This window comes from Gadus chalcogrammus, chromosome 4 (assembly GCF_026213295.1).
Source record: "Gadus chalcogrammus isolate NIFS_2021 chromosome 4, NIFS_Gcha_1.0, whole genome shotgun sequence".
In the NCBI taxonomy this organism is placed as follows: domain Eukaryota; kingdom Metazoa; phylum Chordata; class Actinopteri; order Gadiformes; family Gadidae; genus Gadus; species Gadus chalcogrammus.
In genome coordinates this window covers 16,431,694-16,458,999 of record NC_079415.1, presented here as the reverse complement: position 1 = coordinate 16,458,999, position 27,306 = coordinate 16,431,694, and the positions used below count along the sequence as shown (strand labels likewise).

Sequence of the window (27,306 nt, the reverse complement as noted above, 5' to 3'; positions counted from 1 at the left end):
AGAGCTGGCGAGTTGTCAAAACAGACAGGAGCAGCATGGAAGTGTTCCATAATGGACGCCTCCGACGAATACGCCAGATCCTTTGGTCTAATAAGACGTCCAACCATGACCTGTACAAGAAAGCGGGAAGCCGGAGCATCACCACGGAGATTACGCACAGACGTCACGCCTGAGATGGCGAGGACATGTGTGGAGGGTGCAGCAGGACCGCGTCACAAAGGTCGCCTTAAGATGGACACCACCAGGCAAAAGGAAACACCAAAAAACCACCTGCCGCAGAACTGTGACACAAGAGCTGGAACAGAGGACACTATCATGGGGAGAGGCCAAACATGATGCCAGGGACTGGATGCAATGGAGAGTGCTCATCGAGGCATTATGAGTGCTCGTTGAAGGGGAGTAGTAGTAACAGCAGTACTCTACACCATCGTTAGAGATAATAGTCAATACCGCTCTACTTCGTTAGAGGTACCAGTGTGTACTGCTTGAGGGGTTGCATCCGGGGGAAGAGGGGCTTTGCACATGCTTGGCGTCGTAGTTGTTTTCGACCAATCATGTGGCTGGAGGTGATGAACACAAACTGGACTAATAATAATAATAATTGATCCGTTTTTAGGACTAGTTCCTAGGACTAGTACTAGGAAACACGCTTTGAGTGGCCGCTGGTCTGAAAAGCGCTCCATCATTAGAGATACTAGTCACTACCACCCTCTGTTAGAGATACCAGTCACTACCACCCTAGAGATACCAGTCACTACCACCCTCTACACTACTGTTAGAGATACCAGTCACTACCACCCTCTACACTACTGTTAGAGATACCAGTCACTACCACCCTCTACACTACTGTTAGAGATACCAGTCACTACCCCCCCTAGAGATACCAGTCACTACCACCCTATACACTACTGTTAGAGATACCAGTCACTACCACCCTCTACACTACTGTTAGAGATACCAGTCACTAGTACCCTCCGCTGTCAGAGATACTTTTTTATGTTTTTATTTATTATTCATATGTTCTTAATGTATTGAGTAAGAGAGAAACAGAGGGAATGCGAGTGTGTGTGTGTGTGTGGTGTGTGTGTGAGAGAGAGAGAGAGAGAGAGAGAGAGAGAGAGAGAGAGAGAGAGAGAGAGAGAGAGAGAGAGAGAGAGAGAGAGAAGAGAGAGAGAGAGAGAGAGAGGTGGTGGGGAGACAGATCTGTTTGGAGTGAAGAGAGATTGATCTTCTACCAGTATCACACAAGCACCTACACATTTCCCATGCAAGCAATCCAAACAGTATTCATGATGCAAACTGCTGGAAGAACATCCTTATGGACATCCCTTTTAAGGTAAAAAAAAATTGGTTCCAATTTGTTTTTTATAAAGTGTAAGAAAAACTGAACAAAAAGTGCACTTCAAGAACCATGGAACGCTCCCTGGACTTGCTGTCACGTTACGTTGGCGACGTAGGTTTTTGCGCAACCATTGTTTTGCGCAGAACAGTGGGAGGACCTTGTACTCTAGCCAATAAGATTTTGCGCATCACAGTGGGCGTAGTCTCCGGTTCTCTATCCAATCAGGTGTCGGCGGGTCTTTTCAAACCCAGACGGTAAACATGTCGAGAGATGTCGGAGAGTTGCTCGGATCCGCTTATTAGTCATTATAGGTTCCTAATTTCATTGACTGTTGCATGACGTCTTATTTTCCCGCAAAGGAACTAGATTGTTATCGTTTATATCATATATAATACTTTACTCAACTTAAAACAAACGTATTCGTTCAGCTTGTAGCTCGCTAGCAGTGGCTAAATGGAGCAGTCAGACGGTCACATGCGCTGTGAGTTTGGTTTATTAAACTTAAATCTTCAAAATTGGAATTGGTTTAGTTATTTGAAGTGCAATGCAATGTACTGGCCTTAAGTCACAATGCTTATCGTTCGGTTTATATAAATCATAATGTTTGTTGACATCATGTTTGGTTACAGATGAGCGACTGACAGCTGATGAGATGGACCAGCAGCGGATCCAGAATGTTGCTTATCAGTACCTTTGTCGACTGGAGGAAGCCAAGAGGTACATTAGTAGTTTTATATTATACAACTATATTAGTAGTTAGTATCAGTACCTCTGTCGACTGGAGTAGGCCACCCTCCTAGATATATTATATTATTCAACTATATTATAGATTATCAGTACTTCCGTTGATGGGAGGAAGCAAAGCAACTAGATACATAATAATGTTAAATTACTTTAATATTGTCCTCAGATGGATCTACGCATCTCTGTAGGAGGAGCTCCCTGCTCCTATGTATATGTTATTTTATGTATATCTATGATATAATGTTATTTCCTGCCAGGTGGATGGAGGCATGTCTAGGGAGGAGCTCCCTGCACCTACAGAGTTGGAGGAGGGGCTTAGGAACGGGGTGTGGCTGGCTAAACTGGCCCACCACTTCTCCCCAACACCACCCCCCTACGCAAGATCTACGACTTGGACCAGAACCGCTACAAGGTCTGCCACTCCATCTTACACTGCATGATATACAATCTAATACACAAGTTAGACACGCATACTACCTGTAAAATATACTACTATTCTACATTATACACAAATGATAACTAGTATAGCAGGACAGCGTGTCTAATCCTGTGTACTCTCGTCCAGGCCCAAGGTTTACAGTTCAGACACACTGACAACATCAACCACTGGAGGAACGCCATGGCGCAAGTTGGACTCCCAACGGTAATCCATCTCATGATCTCTCATCATCTGTAGTCTGCAGAACCTATTCATTAAACTTTACCTAACCCGCCATAGTGTAAACCTAGATGACCCATGTGGAGTGGCTATGAACTTTCACACGTGGTGCGTCCACTTTGCTTAAGATATTTCATCCGGAGACGACGGACATCTATGACCGGAAGAACATGCCTCGGGCTGTGTACTGTATCCACGCTCTCAGGTACCAGCCGTGTCTCCAACTATTACTACTAGTCTGAGGTTGTTATCAGTTATTGTCCGTAGCAGTTATAACTAAGACATCTTCATAGTTATAACTGACTAGTATGCATAAAAGTGTGTAGCAGTTATAATAGAGGGAAGAAGTATAATTGTGTGTAGCAGTTATAATAGTGTGTTAATTTTATATTATGGTAGTCGATATAATAGTGTGTATCTTTTGTGTGTGCAGCATGTATCTCTTCAGGTTGGGATTGGCTCCTCAGATCCAAGACCTGTATGGAAAAGTGCAGTTTACTGGTAACCATCTCCTCACACATTTCAATCGCCTTATGGTTCTCTAGATGTTAACACACGATCAGGATGGTGTTTACATGATAGATAATGTTTAGATGATAACTATACTGTTTACATCTAGTGTTTAGGTGAGTTTAGACGATGAGGATTGAATGGTGTTTCTCTGGTCCTCAGAGGAGGAGATCAACAATATGAAGCTGGAGTTGGACAAGTATGGCATTCAGATGCCCTCCTTCAGTAAGATCGGCGGCCTCCTGGCCAATGAGCTGTCAGTGGACCAAGCTGCTGGTAGGTCGATCGCTACCGTACTATACCACCATACTGTCTGCAACCATACTAGGATAGACACAATGTTACCATAATACTAACCTACTACAACCATATAATCGAGTTTATGGCAATGGAAAAAAAAAAAGAATAATGTACCAGTATCATAGTGATTGTATCTATGTCTGTGTGTATATAGTGTATCAGTATCATAATGATGCTATGTTGTTTGGGTATATTCTGTACCACTACCATTATCATAATGATTGTGTGTGTGTGTATATATTTTTACAAGTAGTATGCTGATTTAGTGTGTTTTATATTGTGGTACAGTGTACCTGTGTGTGTGTGTGTGTGTGTGTGTGTGGTTGTGTGTGTGTTTGTACATATATTTTGTACCAGTATTGTAGTGACTGAGTGTGTGTGTATAGTATGGTATTGTGTACCAGTATTGTAGTAATCATAATGATGCTATGTTGTTTGGGTATATTCTGTACCACTACCATTATCATAATGATTGTGTGTGTGTATATATTTTTACAAGTAGTATGCTGATTTAGTGTGTTTTATATTGTGGTACAGTGTACCTGTGTGTGTGTGTGTGTGTGTGTGTGTGTGTGTGTGTGTTGTGTGTGTGTGTGTGTGTGTGTGGTGGTGTGTGTGTGTGTGTGGTGTGTGTGTGTGTGTGTGTGTGTATAGTGTGTTATTGTGCCCAGTATCATAGTGGTTCTGTGTGTGTTATTGTGCCCAGTATCATAGTGGTTCTGTGTGTGTGTATAGTATGGTATTGTGTACCAGTATTGTAGTGATTGTGTGTGTGTATAGTGTGTTATTGGGCCCAGTATCATAGTGGTTCTGTGTGTGTATAGTGTGTTATTCTGCCCAGTATCATAGTGGTTCTGTGTGTGTATAGTGTGTTATTGGGCCCAGTATCATAGTGGTTCTGTGTGTGTATAGTGTGTTATTGGGCCCAGTATCATAGTGGTTCTGTGTGTGTTATTCTGCCCAGTATCATAGTGGTTCTGTGTGTGTATAGTGTGTTATTCTGCCCAGTATCATAGTGGTTCTGTGTGTGTATAGTGTGTTATTGGGCCCAGTATCATAGTGGTTCTGTGTGTTTAGTCCACGCTGCAGTGCTGGCCATCAACGAGGCGGTGGTCCTGGGGGACGTGGGCGCGACAGCCCTGGCCCTCAGGAACCCCAACGCCATGCTGGAGCGCCTGCAGGGGGCGCTGGTGGCCGTCTACCAGGAGATGCTGCAGCAGGCGCGCAACGCCAAGACACACAGCGCTGCCACTGGGGTGGGTGTGGCCGAGCCTGACGTACTGCAACACCATTGGCTGAGGGCCATGCGAACGTTCCAAGCTGCTACGGTGTCAGGAATATTGATTTGACCTCTGTTCGGATTGTGGAATAATGTTTGAGTAATGCCTTAGTTCAGACGTTCCTTTTAATGCCTTTAAATGTTCTGTAAACGGAATGCAGATTAATATCATTGTAATTAGATGTAACTAGATCTATAGATATAGATATAGTTGGGTGTTTTAGTGATAATGTTCCTCTCCCCTGTGCAGTGCTCCCGAGCTGAGAAGGACATGTACGAGGAGTATCTGAGTCAGAGTGAGATTCAGGACAACATCAACAAAGTCAACGGTAAAGAAACCCCTCAGATTGCTCTCTGTCTCGGACTGTGACTGTGTGTGTGTGTGTGTGTGTGTGTGTGTGTGTGTGTGTGTGTGTGTGTGTGTGTGTGTGTGTGTGTGTGTGTGTGTGTGTGTGTGTGTGTGTGTGTGTGTGTGTGTGTGTGTGTGTCGCTCACTCACTCACTCACTCACTCACTCACTCACTCACTCACTCACTCACTCACTCACTCACTCACTCACTCACTCACTCACTCACTCACTCACCACTCACTCACTCACTCACTCACTCACTCACTCACTCACTCACTCACTCACTCACTCACTCACTCACTCACTCACTCACTCACTCACACTCTCTCTCTCTCTGGTAGAGTTGGTGGATGAACCGTATACATTTATACATGTTTATATCTTTATTCCCATAGTGCGCTCTGCGGTAGAGCTGGTGGACGAGGCGCTGGAGAGCGGACAGGAAGTGGAGCTGCTCTCCGCTCTCCAACTTCCTGCGCTGAAGCTGCAGGCCCTCAGGGCGGAGCACAGCCCCTGGTACCTGGACCAGCTCACCTCCGCCCGACAGCACTGCCTGGTAATCTATGTTCTACTGTGGTACTCATATACTATACACACTAGGGGTGTGCACGGGTACACATGTAACCGGTTAGTAAATCATAACCGTTTAGGAAAAATAATTAAACAAAAACCGTTAAAAAAATAAAATCACGGCGCCATTGTTTCAATGGGAATCGCGACGGTCCATACTTTCAACACAAAGTTTACATATTTATCCTATGAAATTCGTCCCAGCCTGTATACCACAGATACTATAGGGTCTATAGCATATAACCGCCTTTTCTCATTACAGTTTATTGTAACAGTAAGCTGACAACATCCTAATTAACATCGCAACTGCAAATTAACCGCACAGAGATAACCATGGCAACCGGTCAAACAAAAATTTCTTTTTGCGATCATTCTGCTCGTGCATCCGCCATGTTGATAAACAAATAATCCCCCTATAGCGTGACTGCGGTCCACTTAAATATAAATAAATAAATCATTAATTAATAAAAAAAACGGTTAACCGTGTACACGGGGAAAAAAAGGGGGTAGTGTAACCGTTTAAAATAATGTGTAACCGCAGGAGCAGGGGTGTGTTACAGTGTGTGATTGTGTTGTGTTACAGTGTGCTCTCATTGTGTTAACCAGGAGCAGGGGTGTGTTACAGTGTATGATTGTGTTGTGTTACAGTGTGCTCTCATTGTGTTAACCAGGAGCAGGGGTGTGTTACCGTGTATGATTGTGTTGTGTTACAGTGTGCTCTCATTGTGTTAACCCGGAGCAGGGGTGCGTTACAGTGTGTGATTGTGTTGTGTTACAGTGTGCTCTCATTGTGTTAACCAGGAGCAGGGGTGCGTTACAGTGTGTGATTGTGTTGTGTTACAGTGTGCTCTCATTGTGTTAACCAGGAGCAGGGGTGCGTTACCGTGTGTGATTGTGTTGTGTTACAGTGTGCTCTCATTGTGTTAACCAGGAGCAGGGGTGCGTTACCGTGTGTGATTGTGTTGTGTTACAGTGTGCTCTCATTGTGTTAACCAGGAGCAGGGTGCGTTACCGTGTATGATTGTGTTGTGTTACAGTGTGCTCTCATTGTGTTAACCAGGAGCAGGGGTGCGTTACCGTGTATGATTGTGTTGTGTTACAGTGTGCTCTCATTGTGTTAACCAGGAGCAGGGGTGCGTTACCGTGTATGATTGTGTTGTGTTACAGTGTGCTCTCATTGTGTTGAACAGGAGCAGGGGTGCGTTACCGTGTATGATTGTGTTGTGTTACAGTGTGCTCTCATTGTGTTAACCAGGAGCAGGGGTGCGTTACCGTGTATGATTGTGTTGTGTTACAGTGTGCTCTTATTGTGTTAACCAGGAGCAGGGGTGTGTTACAGTGTGTGATTGTGTTGTGTTACAGTGTGCTCTCATTGTGTTAACCAGGAGCAGGGGTGCGTTACCGTGTATGATTGTGTTGTGTTACAGTGTGCTCTCATTGTGTTAACCAGGAGCAGGGGTGTGTTACAGTGTGTGATTGTGTTGTGTTACAGTGTGCTCTCATTGTGTTGAACAGGAGCAGGGGTGCGTTGACCCCCTGGAACCAGAGGAGCTCCAGCACAGCGTCAACCTGGCCAATCAGGAAGCTCTGTGCTCCAACAACAGTAGGTCACTTCCTGTCCGCTCCTATGTGTGCATGGCCGCCCCGGTTTGACGTCCGACCCTAACTATGTGTATAAATATAACTTGGTAAAACGCACTATAAATAGCTAGGCGGAGAGAAGGGCATCAGTTTTATCGTGTATATCCGGTCTACCAAAACGCTATTTCCGCCCTCTTGCTTCCTTTGAGTCCATCAGCTGACGGTACCTGGACGATAGCCCGCCACGTAGTGGAAGGACTCCACGTAGTGGAAGGACTCCACGTACCAACTCTGTTGTTTTACATTATGACATTACATATCTCTTCAGATTATAATATCAATCTATCGGAGGTCCCGCCCTCCTATAAACAAATTCACATCATCTCCAGTGTTTCCCACAGGCCATTTGAATGTGTGATGGGGGGGGGGATTAGACGTGGAGTCCTGACGGGGGGGTGCATTTCACGTTTGCTCATTCGCGTAATCGAGCAATCGCGCACAAAACACATTTCAAAGTGGAACGGCCCTCTTTCCGATCTTCCCGATCTCCAGTCCCTGCTGCAGAGCGAATTCAAAGAGAGAGGTGGCGCGGGCGACTCCGCCGTCAGTGCGTGTGCAGCGCGTTAGTGATACGAGGGGTTTATCCAATAAGTGATAGTGTACACTACCCGCGCACCATGGGCATGTCTGCACGCTTGTCTCTGTGTGCGTGTGCAGTGTGTGAACTAGAATGACTGGGAGAAAGAGTGCTATGCAGACTGCAGAGATGAATGAACAGAACGATATTTATATTTCAAAATGGCGTAAAAAATTCATAATTAAAAGCAGGATGAATTTGTGGCATCTCATACCAGGGTATCTGTTGTGATCTGACGACACCTGAGAGCAAGTCAATGACTTGCTATGACTATAACTGTGTGTGTGTGTGTGTGTGTGTGTGTGTGTGTGTGTGTGTGTGTGTGTGTGTGTGTGTGTGTGTGTGTGTGTGTGTGTGTGTGTGTGTGTGTGTGTGTGTGTGTGTGTGTGTGTGCGAGCAGTGCAGGATGCGGTGCGGTGCATCAACGTGGCGCTGCAGCGGGCCGACCCCACCCAGACCCTGCGCTGCCTGCTGAACTCGGACGCCATGCTGCCTGACGTCCTGCCCTTCGCCGCCGCTCTCTACCACCAGCAGCTGCAGCTTCTGCAGCGACAGCACCCCGAGGTAGGGACTGTAGCACCATCAGGTAGGGACTGTAGCACCATCAGGTAGGGACTGTAGCACCATCACCTGTAGGGACTGTAGCACCATCAGGTAGGGACTGTAGCACCATCAGGTAGGGACTGTAGCACCATCACCTGTAGCTCCTACACCACCCCGAGGTAGGGACTGTAGCACCATCAGGTAGGGACTGTAGCACCATCACCTGTAGGGACTGTAGCACCATCACCTGTAGGGACTGTAGCACCATCAGGTAGGGACTGTTGCACCATCAGGTAGGGACTGTAGCACCATCACCTGTAGGGACTGTAGCACCATCAGGTAGGGACTGTAGCACCATCAGGTAGGGACTGTAGCACCATCAGGTAGGGACTGTAGCACCATCAGGTTGGGACTGTAGCACCATCAGGTAGGGACTGTAGCACCATCAGGTAGGGACTGTAGCACCATCACCTGTAGGGACTGTAGCACCATCAGGTAGGGACTGTAGCACCATCAGGTAGGGACTGTAGCACCATCAGGTAGGGACTGTAGCACCATCAGCTGTAGGGACTGTAGCACCATCAGGTAGGGACTGTAGCACCATCAGCTGTAGGGACTGTAGCACCATCATGTAGGGACTGTAGCACCATCAGGTAGGGACTGTAGCACCATCAGGTAGGGACTGTAGCACCATCAGGTAGGGACTGTAGCACCATCAGGTAGGGACTGTAGCACCATCACCTGTAGGGACTGTAGCACCATCAGGTAGGGACTGTAGCACCATCAGGTAGGGACTGTAGCACCATCAGGTAGGGACTGTAGCACCATCAGGTAGGGACTGTAGCACCATCAGGTAGGGACCGTAGCACCATCAGGTAGGGACTGTAGCACCATCAGGTAGGGACTGTAGCACCATCACCTGTAGGGACTGTAGCACCATCAGGTAGGGACTGTAGCACCATCAGCTGTAGGGACTGTAGCACCATCAGCTGTAGGGACTGTAGCACCATCAGCTGTAGGGACTGTAGCACCATCAGCTGTAGGGACTGTAGCACCATCACCTGTAGGGACTGTAGCCCCAACAGCTGGAGCTCCTACACCACCCTCAGGTGGTGAAGTATCCAGATTATAATGAGACTGGAGGATGTTTGTAACCAGACTGTTCTGTGGTACCGTCTTCGACCCACCAGGGGGAGCTTCAGCAGGAGGAGCTGTACGTTGCCGTGGAGATGTTGACAGCCGTTGCCATGGTGAACCAGGCCCTGGAGGCTGAAGACCTCCGCTCCTTCTGCTTCAGTTTGAGGAGCGCGACGGCGGGCCTGTCTGATATCCACGACGACCTGCTACACAGGTCTGGTCACTCACACCAACACTAACCAGCTTTACCCTCCGCTAACCCAACTCATACCCTCTGACCAACACTAACCAGTTATAATTTATAACACAGAGGATCAAGACTAAGTGATTCATTTTACGTTTAACTGGACAAAACTGAACAGCATTAGCATCATAATAACGTGTAACTACGACCACGGGGTCATACTCGCAGCAGTACTGTTGTACTGTGTACTGTACATATAATGTCTTGTTTTTGTAGGTATTTTGAGGAGCTGTTGGGTCTAAGGAGTCGCACCGGAAGAGTTTTACTAACATGGAACCAGCTGCAGGAAGGAATCACATCAGTCAACATCGCTGCAGAAGAAGACCAACAGAGTATGTCCTTTATACTACTAAATACACTTAGTATGTACGATAGCACTGTATTCTGTTAGATACACTAAGTATGTACAAGAGTACTATGTACTACTAAATACACTTAGTATGATGGAACTGTATACTGTTAGATACACTAAGAATGTGCAAGAGTACTATGTAATACTAAATACACTTAATATGTACGATAGCACTGTATACTGTTAGATAAACTAAGTATGTACAAGAGTACTATGTACTACATACACTTAGAACGATAGAACTGTATACTGTTAGATACACTAAGTATACTACTTTATACACTTAAGTATTTGCTAATCACTACTCACTACACTGAGTATGAACCCTGCGCCTTGTTGTACCTCGTTCCCTAGGGGACCTAGTGTTGGACCTGCTGCAGCAGGCTCTAGAAGGAGGAGACCCCCGAGAAGTCCTGTCAGCGCTGCTGCAGCCCTCTAGTGGCGTGGAGGATGTAGTGCCGGCCAATGCCAGCCGCTACCTCCACCTGCTCACCCACGCACAGAGACTCAAGGCTCAGGTATGGGTGTTATTAACCTGAGGGCGCAGATGTGCTGTTCACCTGGGGGTACAGGCGTGTTGTGTACCTATGATCGGTTTGCCTTTGGTTGTAGAAATTAAAATAGACTTCATCGAGAAGGTTTGTGTTCTCATGTGCTGTGACTGTCCAATCACAGAGAAGCGGTGACCCGAGAGCTGAGCTGTCCTTGGCTGACGTCCAGGAAGCAGTGAGGAGGGCCAATCAGCAAACCCAGAGGGCTATGAAAGGTGTGTGAGTGTGTGAGTGTGTGAGTGTGTGAGTGTGTGTGTGTGTGTGTGTGTGTGCGTGTGCGCGCGCGTGTGTTGTATTGCTTAGCAGCACTGCACCAGGCAGTGAAGATTATTTAGTGTCTGTGTTGTAAATTGTGTGTGTGTGTGTGTGTAGGGGCCCTGGCGCTAGCAGCAGTCAACCAGGCGGTGAAGGAGGGGCGCGCCGACCAGACCCTCCGAGTCCTGCGGCTGCCAGAGATGGCGCTAGAGGGCGTGGCCCCGGAATGTTCAGCAGCCTATCAGAAGCAGCTCCGCAGCCTGCTCAGCAGCAAGGCCCAGAGAGGTGTGTGTGTGTGTGTGTGTGTGTGTGTGTGTGTGTGTGTGTGGTGTGTGTGTGTGTGTGTGTGTGTGTGTGTGTGTGTGTGTGTGTGTGTGTGTGTGTGTGTGTGTGACAGCATTTCTTTTCCTGGATTTCCATCCCAGTATGACTAGCGCTCATCTTCATGTGTGTGTGTGGGTGTGTGTGTGTGGCTTTGTCTCTGTGCCAGGGGACAACCGGAGCCCGTGGGTTCGATCCCAGACCGCAGATGGCGTGTTCTACTTCCACCTCTCGAGGCTCGAGGGCAACTGGGACAAACCAAAGGGGTTTACCCAGAATGCACTATTCCTGACCAACCAGGAGATACAGGTGTGAATAAACACTCGTTGGATGTTTAATGAGTTAGTTAGATAAAGTGATATATAGTGATATAGATATACTTGGATGTATATATATATAAAATAGATGTTTAATATATATAAAGCTGTTTGGACCTATAATAGATATAGATTTATATCTAATAGATGTTTAATATATCTAAAGCTGTTTGGACCTATAATAGATATAGATTATATATCTATTAGATTAGATATAATCTAATAGATATAGATATATTAGATATAGGTTATATTATGTTTATAAAGTTGTATGGACCTATAGATTTATATCTACTAGATGTTTAACATATATAAAATTGTATAGACCTATAGATATAGATTTATATCTACTAGATGTTTAATATATATAAAGCTGTATAGACCTATAGATTATATCTACTAGATGTTTAATATATATAAAGCTGTATAGACCTATAGATATAGATTATATCTACTAGATGTTTAATATATATAAAGCTGTTTAGACCTATAGATATAGATTATATCTATTGGATGTTTAATATATATTAAGCAGTATGGTCCTATAGATATAGATTATATCTACTAGATGTTTAATATATATAAAGCTGTATAGACCTATAGATATAGATTATATCTACTAGATGTTTAATATATATAAAGCTGTATAATATATATAAAGCTGTATAGACCGATAGATATAGATTATATCTAATAGATGTTTAATATATATAAAGCTGTGTAGACCTATAGATATAGATTATATCTACTAGATGTGTGTCGCAGGGCGTGGTGAGCAGCGTCAGCAGGAGGAGGGGCTGGGAGGAGAAGGAGGACCTGCTGGTTCTCCTGCAGGCCAGGAGCCGGGGGTTCCTCCTGCGTCAGAGGCTGTCCTCACGCCTCCTCTACCTGAGGAGCCAGGGAGCCGCGGCCACCGTCATACAGGTGCTCGCTCTCTCTCTCTCCTCTCTCCTCTGTCTCTGTCTCTGTCTCTGTCTCTGTCTCTCTCTCTCTCTCTCTCTCTCTCTCTCTCCTCTCTCTCTCTCTCTCTCTCTCTCTCTCTCTCTCTCTCTCTCTCTCTCTTTCTCTTTCTCTTTCTCTCTCTTCTTTCTCTACCGCTCCCTGGCCTGAGTGACACTAACAACGGTGTGTGTGCGTGCGTGTGTGTGTGCGTGCACAGAGCCACTGGAGGCGTGTTATGCAGCAGAAGGCGTACCGCCAGCGGATCCAGTTCCTCTATGGGCACTGGAGGGCTGTTGTCAAGGTAACAACCTCTTCCCCCCCCCTCTCTAACCTAGCAGCAGCACCGGGGTGAGGTGGGGTGCCCCCCTTCTCCGTTTCCTCTGATCCCGTTCCGGATGGTTCTGAGTTGAGCCCGTCTTGTTTGCGTCCTCAGATCCAGGCGGGGCTCCGGATGCTCCTAGCGCGGCGGCGCTACAGAGCCCGCCTGCGCTACTTCAGAGACCACGTGAGTGCGCCCCCCTGCCCGCCTGCTGTCACACACGTCTGGGACACCGTCCCGGGCCTGGGGGTTAGAGCAGGGGTTCTCAAAGTTTTGACAGCTGAGGGTCAATTTAGGAAACCAGAGTTTGACTGAGGGCCGCCAAAGGAGAAATAAATTGGCGGGAAACGCCGTTAGCATCCCAGTGGTGAAAAAGAACATTGCACCGTGGACCTCTGGGAGTGAGGTCAAGTGAGGTCTAAATCACGAACTGATGTTCTTCCTTTCAAAGTAATGTACAGTCGGATTAAAACTAAAAAATGTTACAGGATTTAATTGAAAGCCAGAGAGAGTCGACTTTTCTTTTTTTTGTTGAAATAAATATTGATATAATAATTTAAACTTACATCTGTATGTCATTGTGGGCCGCCATTGGCCCGCGGGCCGCACTTTGAGCACCAATGGGTTAGAGGGGGGTGCCGTCCTGAAGCCTGTGACTCTGACCTGTCCACAGGTGGCTGCCATAGTAAAGATCCAGGCCTTCTTCAGGGCCAGCCGGGCCCGAGAAGAGTACAGGATGCTGGGTGAGTACCTCCACCCTAATGCTGGACTAATGGGCTGCTCGATTATGGGAAAAATCATAATCACGATTATTTTGTTCAATATTGAAATCACGATCATTCAAACTATTACTTCTGAGTTTGAAAACATGATGTATTTATTCAGCATGTCTCTCCCAAAATAATTTGTAACTGAGAACTTTGAATGTTTATACACAAAATACACAAAATGGTCAAAAACAGAAAATGTTCCAATCTAAATTAATTCACAGATATGTATCCAGCTGTCCCTTTCTATAAAAATAAATAAAAAAGAAATCGCAAAGCTCGATTATATTAAATTTGTGATCGTTGGACGCTAAAATCGAAATTGCGATCAAAATTCGATGAATCGCCCAGCCCTACACCGTGGTGAAAAAATGCACAAATAATACTCTGCTAGTATTATACAATGTGCTCTGTACCACAACGTATCATAGGATATTAATCAGTATTCATGGTGACTAAAGAACCTCTTCCCCAGTCCACTCAGCCACGCCCCCCCTTGCGGTGGTCAGGAAGTTCGTCCACCTATTGGAGACTGGCGACGGTGACATCATGCAGGAGGCGGAGCTACTGCACCTCCGGCAAGATGTGGTCACGACCATCCGATCCAACCGGCAGCTAGAGGCTGATCTGGACCTCATGGACCTGAAGATAGGGCTGTTAGTCCGAAACCGCCTCACCCTGCAGGTGAACGATACGCCTGGATAAAATGTAGAGGTGTCCGTGTATTCTTGGCCCGTCATCTCATTGTGGTGTGTGTGTGTGTGTGTGTGTGTGTGTGTGTAGGAGGTAGTGTCTCACTGTAAGAAGCTGACTAAGAAGAATAAGGAGCAGCTGGCGGGCATGATGGCTCTGGAGCGCTCCAAGGGGCTCAAGGCCCTCCACAAGAGGTGTAGGGATCGACTGGAGACCTACCAGCACCTCTTCTACCTGCTACAGGTAACTAACACACCTACCAGCACCTACCTACCTGCTACAGGTAACTAACACACCTCCCAGAACCTACCTACCTGCTACAGGTAACTAACACACCTACCAGCACCTACCTACCTGCTACAGGTAACTAACACACCTACCAGCACCTACCTACCTGCTACAGGTAACTAACACACCTACCAGCACCTACCTACCTGCTACAGGTAACTAACACACCTCCCAGAACCTACCTACCTGCTACAGGTAACTAACACACCTACCAGCACCTACCTACCTGCTACAGGTAACTAACACACCTACCAGCACCTACCTACCTGCTACAGGTAACTAACACACCTCCCAGAACCTACCTACCTGCTACAGGTAACTAACACACCTACCAGCACCTACCTACCTGCTACAGGTAACTAACACACCTACCAGCACCTCTTCTACCTGCTACAGGTAACTAACACACCTACCAGCACCTACCTACCTGCTACAGGTAACTAACACACCTACCAGCACCTACCTACCTGCTACAGGTAACTAACTCACCTACCAGCCCTTACCTACCTGCTACAGGTAACTAACACACCTACCAGCACCTCTTCTACCTGCTACAGGTAACTAACACACCTACCAGCACCTACCTACCTGCTACAGGTACCTAACCCCCCTACCAGCCCCTCCCTACCTTCCTGCTGTATTTAAATCCACGTGTGTCTGTTGTTTCAGACCCAGCCGCTGTACCTGGCCCAGCTCATCTTCCTGATGCCTCAGACCAAGTCCACCCGCTTCATGGAGACACTGGTGTTCTCTCTCTTCAACTACGGCTCGGACAGCAGAGAGGCCTTCCTGCTGCTGCAGCTCTTCACCGCTGCTCTGCGCTACGAGATCAGGTCAGATATATAGTTATCCTGTATACAAGTTTAGTTTTCTTGAGTTTTATCCTTGATTAAACAAAAATGTACTCTATTTCAGCTCAATTCTGCTACCATGTTATTTCATCCTTAATGTGAATGTATCTTAATCGGGGGTCTCAAACTCGCGGCCCGGGGGCCAATTGAGGCCTGCGGGATGAATCATTAACTTAGATTGGGTCAGTTGTGCTACATTTTTTTGTGGAATACTTGATGTGGCCCGGCCTGACCCAGACTCTACCTCCAGTGGCCCCTAGGTAAATTGAGTTTGAGACCCCTGATCTTACTGCATAGTTAATTTGTATGTATATTCATCTATCATTCTGCTCATCTCCTCTTGACTGTGACGGTGTTCAGGCTGAAGGTGGAGCAGCCCCAGGAGGTGGTGACGGGGAACCCCACGGTGTTTAAGATGCTGGTGAGCTTCTACCGCCACGCCCGCGGCCACAACGCCCTGCGCCAGATCCTGGGCTCCGCTGTCAAGGACGTCCTCAGCGACGGGGCCCTGAGCATCAGGACTGACCCGCTGGAGATCTACAAGACCTGGATCAACCAGACGGAGACCAGGACCGGAACCAAGAGGTCTTCGTCTCTCTCTCTCTCTCTCTGTCTCACGCTCTAGCTATCTCTATCTCACGAGGAACCACACTGAGACCCCGACTTGAACCAAGAGCGTGCTCTCTCTCTCTCTCTCTCTCTGTCTCTGTCTCTGTCTCTGTCTCTGTCTCTCTGTCTCTCTGTCTCTCTGTCTCTCTGTGTCTCTGTCTCTGTGTCTCTCTCTCTCTCAATCTGTCTCTGTCTCTGTCTCTGTCTCTTTCTCTCGGTCTCTGTCTCTCTCGGTGTCACTCCCTCACTTTGTCCCTCAATCACTCTCTAGCTATCTCTATCTAACGAGGAACCACACTGAGACCCAATCTCAGTGTGGTCAATCTTTTTCCCCAGACCGAGACCGGAACCGTAAGGGCTCAATCAGTCGCTCACTGGTGTTCCTCCTGTCTGTTCTCAGCTCCCTTCCCTACGACGTGAGTGCGGAGGATGCTCTGTCCCATCCGGAGGTCCGGCGCAGACTCGATATCGCCATCATCAACCTGAAGAACCTGACTGACCGGGTGTTCATCGCCATAACCACCAACCTCTACAAACTACCGTAGGTCTACAAACTATCATAGGTCACCTGTACAAACTACCATAGGTCTACAAACTATCATAGGTCACCTCTAGGAACTACGTAGGACTACTAACTATCATGGGTTGCCTTTACAAACAATCGAGGGTCTATAATCTATTAAGGCTCTGCAAACTATCATAGGTCACCTATACAAACTATCGTAGGTCTAAAAACTACCGAAGGTCGACAAACTATTGTCGTTCTCCTGATCAAACTATCGTAAAATCAAAACTATCATAGCTCACCTGTACAAACTATCGTAGGTCTCCTGTAAAAACTATCCTAGGTCTCCTGTCCCTAGGTCACCTGTACAGACTATCTTACGTCTACATGTGTATCTTGGGTCACCTCTACAAACTCACTTCACACTCCCATAGGTCGTAGATCTACCCTGATCCAACCCAGCTACAAGTCAAAGTGTACTCCTCACCTCAAGTGATTTCCACCTGGTGTTCGATGTTGAGTTAGTGCTCAGTGTGCCCCCTGCTTTAGTCCCATCCATGGAGATGTGCTTTTCTAACTTGACCTTGGTCCACACACGCTGCTGTAGAGGACACGGGGTCATATTGAGTGGCTGTGTCCTGTGTGTCCCTTCAGCTACGGCCTCCGCTACACCGCCAAGGTCCTCCGTGACGCGCTGCACTCCAAGTTCCCTGAGGCCAGCCAGGAGGAGCTCTACAAGGTGAAGCTAGGGACACTGGGTTGGTCTGCTGGAAGAAAAAGCGGACCAACCTGCTGCTAGAAAAAGCTAGCGGTGCTAACCAGGGCTTTGACTTTTGTCCAGAAATCATATTCGAAGTTTGTTTGTTTATTATTATTAATATTAGAATATATTTTTGAATATTTATTAATAATATTTTGACGATTAAATGACTTCAGTAAGACCTGGATTGGACTTCGCAAGGTTTGTTTACCGGCGTTGCTATGGTTACCGGTCTTGCATGTTCCAACGGTTTATTAGGTGTCTAATAAATCGCTGTCTAAACAATACTTCATTCGCTGCCTCTTCCGTGGTTATTACAATATCATGAATAGGCTGCGTCGGGTTCTCCGACGTCTCTCCCTCTTGTCCTGCCCATAACAGGTTCGAATATTAAGGGCTCTCTAATATTCATTCGAATTTTGATTTATTTTTTGATATTCGAATTATATTCGAATAACGAAGTTCGGAGTCAAAGCCCCAGTGCTAACCAAGCTAGTTGCATGGCCCTTGTGTACTCTCGCTTTGTGAATCTAATGATGCTAGTTGGGCTGAAGATCAAGGGGAACCTGGTGTACTACCACTCAATGATGCTACTACTGCTACATGTTGCTAGTACTACTTCTACATGAGGCTGCTACCGCTACATGAAGCCAACGATGCTAGTTGTGCTGCAGATCGTGGGGAACCTGATCTACTACCGCTACATGAACCCGGCCATCGTGGCGCCCGACGGCTTCGACGTGCTGGAGATCTCCGCGGGCTCCACCCTCCTACCGGAGCAACGGCGCGTTCTGGGCTCCATAGCGCGCATGCTGCAGCACGCAGCGGCAAACAAACACTTCCAGGGCGATAGCCCCCACATCCAGAACCTCAACGAGTACATCAGCCACACCCACAGCAGATTCAGGTACAACCGCACACCTCTGCTATAGTTATGGTTGGATAAATAATACAATAGAGATTAGTAGAGTTATAGTGTTGGTTGTCATGTTTCATATAAACGGCGTCGTCGTTGATATTGTTCCGCGTAGCACTTTTGATGCTAACACACAGTGGACAGGAAGTGGTAACCTTTGAACACTCGCTGTGTCTGATGCTCCCAGGAAGTTCCTCCAGGCTGTGTGTGACGTGCCGGAGCCAGAGGAGCGGTTCAACATGGACGAGTACTCAGAGATGGTCATCCTGAACAAGCCTGTGGTCTACATCTCAATCGGCGAGCTACTCAACACGCACAAGGTTCATGTTCCTAACTGGAAATGTTAATAATAAAAACAATATATTCTCCATTCTGTATCTATAGATATTTGTATGTATGTATACTGTGTATTTATTTATTTGTGTGTGTTTTGTGTCTGTGTAGCTGCTCTTGGAGCACCAAGAGGCCCTGGGACCCTCCCCCTCAGACCCCCTCAGAGTCCTACTGGGTGAACTGGGAGGAGTCCCTTCACTGGAGGAGCTGCTGGGTAAGTCTCCCAGCCTGGCACGCTCCCCAGCCTAGACCTAGCTGTACAAACTACGTAGGACTGCTAACTATCATAGGTCACCTGTACAAACTACGTAGGACTGCTAACTATCACAGGTCACCTGTACAGACTATGTAGGACTGCTAACTATCATAGGTCACCTGTACAAACTACGTAGGACTACTAACTATCATAGGTCACCTGTACAGACTACGTAGGACTGCTAACTATCATAGGTCACCTGTACAGACTACGTAGGACTACTAACTATCATAGGTCACCTGTACAGACTACGTAGGACTGCTAACTATCATAGGTCACCTGTACAAACTATCAAGCGTCTACAAACTGTTATTGTTCTCCTGTCCAAACTATCATAAAATCGAAACTATCTTAGGTCATATGTACAAACTATCATAGGTCACCTGTACCTTGGTCACCTGTCCAAACTATCATAGGTCACCTGTACCTTGGTCACCTGTCCAAACTATCATAGGTCACCTGTACAAACTATCTTACGTCTACATGTGTATCTTGGGTCACCTCTACAAACTCACTGTTAGTGCCCCAGGCGTGGGTGATGGAGGGCGTCACTGACCGAGTCCCGTCTTGTGTTCAGGGGACTCCGGGGGGAGCTCCGCGGACCAGTCCAAGATGGAGGTGTCCCTCACACTCACCAGCCGCTTCGACGTCTTCAACGACCAGGACCAGTCGGACAGCAGGGGCGTCCTCCTCAGGTGATCCCCAGGGTTGAATCCAGGGAATACCCCCCCCCTGCTTAGGTTCCCTGTCCCGTTTCCAGAAGGAATGTCTCTGTCTGAATTGGGAAATTAGAATTAATTAAGTAAAGATGGAAACGCGTCGTCTCCTTCTGTCTTGTCGCTAGCAACAAGCTAGCTGCCGTTCTGAGTTAAACCACAGCTTGTAGTTGAGACCCCCGGCGTAACCTAGCCCTATATTCTGCCCCTCCTGCCCTGTGTCCCCCCCAGCACCAAGCAGCTCATCGTGGACTTGCTTCGGACCCAGTCGGGTGACTCTCTGAGCCAGCTGTTGAGGGCGTCAACGTCACGTGACCAGGTCGGCAGGGAAACGGACCAGTAGGTGTTATCTGTTCGGCCCAGTGAGAGGACGGCCGCACTCATGCTCCTCTCTGATTGGCTAGGAGCTGCAGCACGGCTGGATGATGCAGCGCCGCGCCCAGAGGGACGCTCGGACCCCGGACAAGATGAAGAGGAACCAGTCGCTCGTCGCCGACGGCAACCTCAGTCTGGAGGAGAAGAAGAGGAAGATCGTCCGCAGTCTTCGCCGCCTGGAGGCGCTCGGGGTCTTGAAGCCCCCCGACTCTGAGGCCCAAATACTGCAAATGATAGCCAAGGTAGATGCCCGTATATGGAGCGTTGGTCAGGAAACATGCCCATATATGGAGCGATGGTCAAGAAACATGCCCATATATGGAGCGATGGTCAAGAAACATGCCCATATATGGAGCGATGGTCAGGAAACATGCCCATATATGGAGCGATGGTCAGGCAACATGGCTATACATTAGGAGTGATGGTCAGGAAACATGGCCATATATGGAATGTCTGTATGCATACGAACTGTAACGGCTGTTTCTTACGCCAGGACATCCGCCACCAGCGTCTGTACCGCCAGAGGCGCAGGGCCGACACGTTGAGGCTGAAGCAGACTCTGTCCAGTCTGCAGGAGAAGAGCTCCGCCCACAGCCAGCAGGTGGACTACTACAGCCAATACATCACTTCCTGTCTGGACAGCCTCACCGCCAGGTAACGCACGCAGTATTGACAGGACTCCACGGTTACAGTAGGTGCAGCGATAAGAAACTTCTCCACGGTTACGGTTATGATGGAGATCCGTGGTTACAGTATGAAGAGCAGTTTTAAGCGTTTCCATGGTCACTGTAAAAAAAAAACGGATTTCAATGGTTACAGTAAGAGCAGCGGGCGAGGATCGTCTCCAAGGCGACCGTAATGACGGGGTTTCATGTCTGCAGTGAAAAAGCTACAGTGAGAAGCGTTTCCGTGGTGACGGCAATAACCCGGTTTCCCCCCCCGATTACAGCAAGAGCAGCGGCAAGAGCAGCGGCAAGAAGAGGCCGTCTCTGAGCTACAGCGCGGCGCGGCTGCAGGAGAAGGGAGTCCTGCTGGAGATCCAAGACCTGCCCGCCACTCAGTAAGACACACGCCATGTGCTACCACGCTGTAGGGCTTTGACTTTTAACCAGAATCATATTCGAAGTTTGTTTGTTTATTAATGTTAATATTCGAACATATTTGAATATTTATTCATAATATTTTGACCATTAAATGCCTTCAGTAAGACTCGGGCTGTGTTCCAATACCCGTAATTCCATGAGTACACTTAAAAAGAAGTACACTATCTGCACTATCCGTACTCACTTGAGTACGCTAATTTTTCAGATGTGAGTGCTGTTCCAAATCGAGTACTCCGTGGTGCACTAACCGGAAATGACGATCACGACAGCCGCCGCGGCTCCTCCCCCGCAATAAACATCCCGCTTTGAACGGTGAACTCTTTACGCCTAGCAGCTATAAAAAGCTATAAAAACTACAAAATGACTCTATTAATTCAGGCTATGTGGAAAATGCGCCGACTTTGGCTCAGCCTGGCTCCGCCTCTTCCGCTACGTAGCCAAGATGGCTGCCGTTGAGTACGGAGAGTGTCCTTCGATCCACACTTCACGATTAACCCATTTTGAGTACGGCATCCGGGTCCTTGAAGTATACTTCTTTTCGCCGGATCTGAATTGGAACGTACTACGTACTCAAATTTTGAGTACGTAGTACCGACAGTACGGGTATTGGAACACGGCCCTGGATTGGGCTTCGTGAGGTTTGTTTACCGGCGTTGCTATGGTTACCGGTCCTGCGCGTTCCAACGGTTTATTAGGTTTCTAATAAATCGCCCTCTAATCAATACTTCATTCACTGCCTCTTCCGTGGTCATTACAATATTATGAATAGACTGCGTCGGGTTCTCCGACGTCCCTCCCCCTTGGCCTGCCCATAACAGGTTTGAATATTAAGGACTGCCTAATATTTGTTCGAATTTTGATTTACTTTTTGATATTCGAATTATATTCGAATAACAACGTTCGGAGTCAAAGCCCTACCACACTGTAACGACACGCCCAGAGGAAGATCCGTCTTCTCAGGTCCCTACTCATATCAGTCCTCTGTCTTTGTTTGATCGTTTAGACTTCTGTCAGCAGAGAGATGACCCAGATGCTCGTCCGCATCTTTTATCTGATACGATTAACAAGCCAGTAAGCAGCCGTGTGAGGCACTTATCAGTAGTTGGTATCCAGCCAGCATGACCAATATGGCAATCCTGTCCTGTGATTGGTCCATAGAAGCCCACTCCCGACCTCTCACTCGCTTGGAGTTACGTGTGCACACATTAGTTTTGCAACACATTGAGCAAAGGGTTGTTGCAGAAGTGCGGCCTAGCTGTAATTCTGAGTTTAATAATATTTACATACGTATTTTAGTCAACACATATTGATTAACTGGGGATTAGAACCTGCAAGTCCCTCCCTTACACCATGATATTTGAACTGCCCAAGTTTCAACATGATGTCTGATCTACTGTAGGCTGACTGTGATGTCTGACCCACTGTGGGTTTAACATGATGTCTGATCTACTGTAGGCTGACTGTGATGTCTGACCCACTGTGGGTTTAACATGATGTCTGATCTACTGTAGGCTGACTGTGATGTCTGACCCACTGTGGGTTTAACATGATGTCTGATCTACTGTAGGCTGACTGTGATGTCTGACCCACTGTGGGTTTAACATGATGTCTGATCTACTGTAGGCTGACTGTGATGTCTGACCCACTGGGTTTAACATGATGTCTGATCTACTGTAGGTTTAAGAACGTGATGTTCGATATTGTTGCCGGGCAACAGACTGGAAGCTTCCAGGTCAAAACTCGCTTCCTGGGTGTCGAAATGGAGGAGTTCCCCCTCAAATACCAGGTATATATCAACACACACGCGCACGTACGCTCGCACGCACGCAGACACATCCACCTCTCAGGATCAGACACAAACTAATGGCTTATGGTGGTCCATTGACATTGTGTCTTTGTGTGTGGTGTGTGTGTGGTGTGTGTGTGTGTGTGTGTGTGTGTGTAGGACCTGCTGCAGCTACAGTACGAGGGCGTTGCGGTGATGAAGATGTTTGACAAGGCCAAGATCAATGTCAACCTCCTCATCTTCCTCCTCAACAAGAAGTTCTTTAAGAAGTGAACTCATCGTATTAATGTATTCATACCATAGTTGTTTTCAGGGATTCGTACAAACACTCCTTTACTACTATCTGAATCCTATTAGAAAATTTGTTATAAATCACACTAATAATAACAAATCACACTATTATCATTATCGGTCATGCACACAATTTATCTCGAGTATTATTAATCATTCATTTTCAGTATAATTCATTCTCTATCGACACTATTATTGATAATTGATCTACAGTCTTCTGTAGTCCTTTTTCTTGATCTGATGATGTCATATTATTGTGATAATCACAGATGACCAAAGAATTCTTTCTCTGTTTATATTTTTCTGTCTTCTGTAAATATGTTCTGTCCCCAGTTTACCTTCTTCACTGAACCCCCATGTTTTGTCTTTCATATTTGATGTATTTTTAAAGTACAGTATAAGGGAACATGTTCATGACAAAGCTTCAGCATTTAACACTTTATTACTAAAATAACACTTTTACACTTTTTGTAATGGAATGTTTCACGTTTTTTACAGCAATAAATATTTCAAACTAAAATGTGCTTGAGTGTGTTTTTATGAAACACATTTGCCAGGTAAGATTGAGTCTGCTTTAGTGTAAATTACACTAGTTTTGTAAGAATTAATTTCTCTTTATGTAAGCACTATCTCCACTAGGTGGCGAATGGCGCATTGTGCCTGATTCTTATAAATATCCATGCTAGAAGCTTACAATACGAATAAACACAATGCAAGATTATCCGCCAATATTATTTATGTGTTCTACAGGCTAGTATTAATATTTGGGTTAAGTATTTAGTATTAAGGTTAGTATTTATGGTCAGGTTCAGGGTTAACGACTATGTCAGGTTAGTATTACTTTCTAAAGTATAAGAAAGTGCTAACAATGTAAGTATTTAACGCAACAGAAAGTAAGACAAGGCTTTGGTTTGATACATCTGAACATGGACGTTTATTCCACATTAAATTACAATTGGGGTAAAAGACAAAAAAGAGTACCTACATATAATTTACTACTTCATAACAGGCATACAAAAAAATGTTTTCGTTTTGTTTAGATTCATCATAAAATTCAAGTAATTTACAGACGTTTATTCAGCACAAAGTCAAATCTTCAGCACTTGGGACGCAGCAGTTGGAGATGTTGCTGAACGGTGAGGGCAGTCCACAACACAACATGGTGATGATCGTTGATTACCTGTACAGTAGACTGACTAGTTGTATAGAATAGGATCCCCAGGTTATGGGAAGTTACCTGTGGAATAGACTAACTAGGTGTTTAGAGAAGGACCCTCAGATGATGGTTGGTAACCTGATTAATAGACTAACTAGGTGTTTAGTGAAGGACCCTCAGATGATGGTTGAATACCTGATTATAGACTAACTAGTTGTTTAGAGCAGAACCTCCAGATGATAGGTTGGTTACCTGTTCTATAGACTAACTAGGTGTTTAGAACAAGTCCTTCCAGGTGATGATAGGTTACCTGTATAATTGACCGACTAGGTGTTTAGAACCGAACCTCCAGATGATAGGTTGGTTACCAGTACAGTATATTATTCACTAGATATTGTCAACTGGTCCTCCAGTTGAAAGTGGGTTACCTGTAGAGGATATTAACCAAATGTTTACAACCAGAGCTCCAGATGCTAGTCACCTGTAGATTAGACTAATTTAGCAGACACTTTGAATATTTTACCAGAGTAAATTAGATACTTAGAACAGGACCTCCAGATGATGATTGGTTACTTGTATGGTAGACTACAATATATTAAGAACAGGACCTCCAGATGATGGGAAGTTACCTGTAGAGTACACTAACCAGATTAGACTAGGGTTCTATGGTTGGTGCATCTCTCAGCATAGCTCAAGGTTCTACTTGTGAACCATTTTAACTCAACTGTTTAAACGTGAACGTAAAGAACACTTGACACTTGGTTGGATCGTTACAGTACTGCCTATATTGCACATACAGTATTTCATGAAATATGAGGTTTATCTCATCTGTACACTTTATACAGTCTGAGGAATTCACAGCAATCTCTTTCAGGGTTGGTGGGATCAACATTCGTTGTCCATGGTCTTTCTTTGGAATTTACTATGTAAAGTAATGCAAACAAATTAAATCAAAACACAAAACATATCAATAATCTTCCAACAACTAATCCTTGCCAGGTAACTTCATATTCCAGGAATCGGTTTCTCAAAGGTTACAGGAGTAATGGCCTTATGAGTTTACTTGCAATTACCAAATGACACTGGGGATGAATTGAGTTTGTCTTCAATCTAAATCCTCCCTCATCCTTTAGTTAGCATCTTAATAGAGCCAGAGCTTCGCTGGCCTTCATTACACCCATTGCGAAGGTGGGGCTACCATGTGAGCTGGCAAAGCATTGTTATTGGGATTCATTCATCTCTTCAAGCCAAACAATACAGACTCCTTCACTGGCAACCGCTACGTAGCATTAAAAGGGGGCTTCTATTGCACCCGGCGCCATTTTATCAACAAGTATTTATAATATTTTGCAGGAACATGAAATCTGAACCTGGCTCTGGTGACAGATTTCACATTGTGTGTGACGGCCGACTCTGGCTAATCCGACAGGATGTTACATAGCTCTGTCTGATCAGACACAACGTTACATAGCTCTGTCTGATCTGACAGGATGTTACATAGCTCTGCCTAATGTTATAGCTCTGCCTGATCAGACAGGATGTTACATATCTCTGAATGATTTGACAGGATGTTACATAGCTCTGTATGATCAGACAGGATGTTACATAGCTCTGTGTGATCAGACAGGATTTACATAGCTCTGTGTGATATCACAGGATGTAACATAGCTCTGTGTGATCAGACAGGATGTTACATAGCTCTGTGTTTTCTGACAGGATGTTACATAGCTCTGTGTGATCAGACAGGATGTAACATATCTAAGACTCTATGAAGAAATCTCTGCCTGATCAGACAGGATGTTACATAGCTCTGAAGCATCCTTTGAATAAAGGTTCTGTGTAACTGAGGTCAGTTGATAAAGGACAGTTTTAGTGAACAGACCAGTAAAACTTATTACAGCGTATAGATTGACAATACTCCATATTGGAATCAACATCATAATCATAATGAATCATACATCATAATTATAACTTCATCCACTAATAAACAAAAGATAGCTCTTCTTGTAAACACCTCAATGCGTAAATTTGAATCTATGTTAATATATTTCCGCAAATGATTTGGTAGATTAGACCAGTGGCATACCGGGCTGAAGTACTAAGTCTGTTGGCTCATATCATTTCACATTTCACAATTGGCCTTTCACATCTTTTACTCTGAAAAATGGAAATGCCATTGGTGCAAATTGTGCATTTGTAAACATTAAATAAGTCACACAACTGTTCTCAACTCTTCTAGGTTCAATGTGACCTCACCGACAGCAAAGCTCAACTTACAAAACAAGGCTGAATGTTTTTTTTTTTTCAAATGATTGACGTGATGAAGTCTGTTGTACAGGTTATCCCTCTTACTCCTCTAGGAGTTATAGTTACCAAACATGCGTTGCTTGAATGAGTCAGCGTTTGACCGGAGGATCCTCCTAGTCAGCGTTTGACTGGACAACCTTCTCAGCCAGGATTTCCTGGAAGGTGGAGAGCTGCTTCATCTGCTCCGTCTGCATGGAGTGCCTCCGCAGCAGCTTCTTCTTGACCTTGAAGTCGGGGCCTCTTTGGGGGAGGCGGGGGCCACCGGCACCAGGATCTTCCCGCTGCACGGGGGAACCCTGAGTCTGGGATGGGTCTGTGGGGGTTGACGTTGAGGGGGGCAGGAAGCCAGGCCTGGTGTGGGAGATGTGGTCCAGGAGGAGAGTCCCTGACCCCCTCCGCTCCAGCAACCCCGGGCCCGCCGGCGCACGCTGAGCGGGGACACCGAGTTGGGGATGTTCTCCAGGGACTCCTTGGAGGAGGAGGCGAGCAGGGACAACGGGGAGGCGTTGAAGCGCCTCCTCTCCACGGACACTCTTCCTGAGTCTGGGGATCCCGGGATGGACTTTGGGCAGAGGTGCTGTCGGACTCATAGTGGTCCATGCGGGTCAGCTTGGGGTGGACGAGGGCCTTGGGGGCCGCGCTG

At 46.2% G+C, this 27,306-nt stretch overlaps 1 protein-coding gene and 1 pseudogene across 1 annotated transcript; one reads left to right on the top strand and one right to left on the bottom strand.

Annotated features, from left to right (window-relative positions):
- Window positions 1–1,590: 1,590 nt before the first annotated feature.
- Window positions 1,591–23,696, top strand: LOC130381299 (ras GTPase-activating-like protein IQGAP3). The gene is given in 40 exon segments (XM_056588810.1): window positions 1,591–1,823; window positions 1,972–2,059; window positions 2,344–2,360; window positions 2,363–2,440; window positions 2,443–2,498; window positions 2,652–2,729; window positions 2,873–2,949; window positions 3,178–3,245; window positions 3,417–3,530; window positions 4,632–4,810; window positions 5,084–5,162; window positions 5,578–5,738; window positions 7,268–7,355; window positions 8,371–8,534; window positions 9,704–9,864; window positions 10,111–10,226; window positions 10,601–10,764; window positions 10,922–11,012; window positions 11,170–11,337; window positions 11,543–11,682; window positions 12,456–12,614; window positions 12,850–12,933; window positions 13,066–13,137; window positions 13,625–13,694; window positions 14,194–14,402; window positions 14,502–14,654; window positions 15,369–15,532; window positions 15,911–16,135; window positions 16,560–16,700; window positions 17,319–17,403; window positions 18,099–18,331; window positions 18,528–18,660; window positions 18,785–18,887; window positions 19,507–19,624; window positions 19,877–19,964; window positions 20,050–20,262; window positions 20,514–20,674; window positions 20,970–21,080; window positions 22,801–22,909; window positions 23,069–23,696. Coding segments are annotated over 40 exon segments (4,860 nt in total). The 5' UTR covers window positions 1,591–1,795; the 3' UTR covers window positions 23,183–23,696.
- A 3,080-nt stretch (window positions 23,697–26,776) lies between these two features.
- The window catches only part of LOC130380615 (ankyrin repeat domain-containing protein 34A-like), a 1,463-nt pseudogene continuing 933 nt past the window's right edge, over window positions 26,777–27,306 (bottom strand).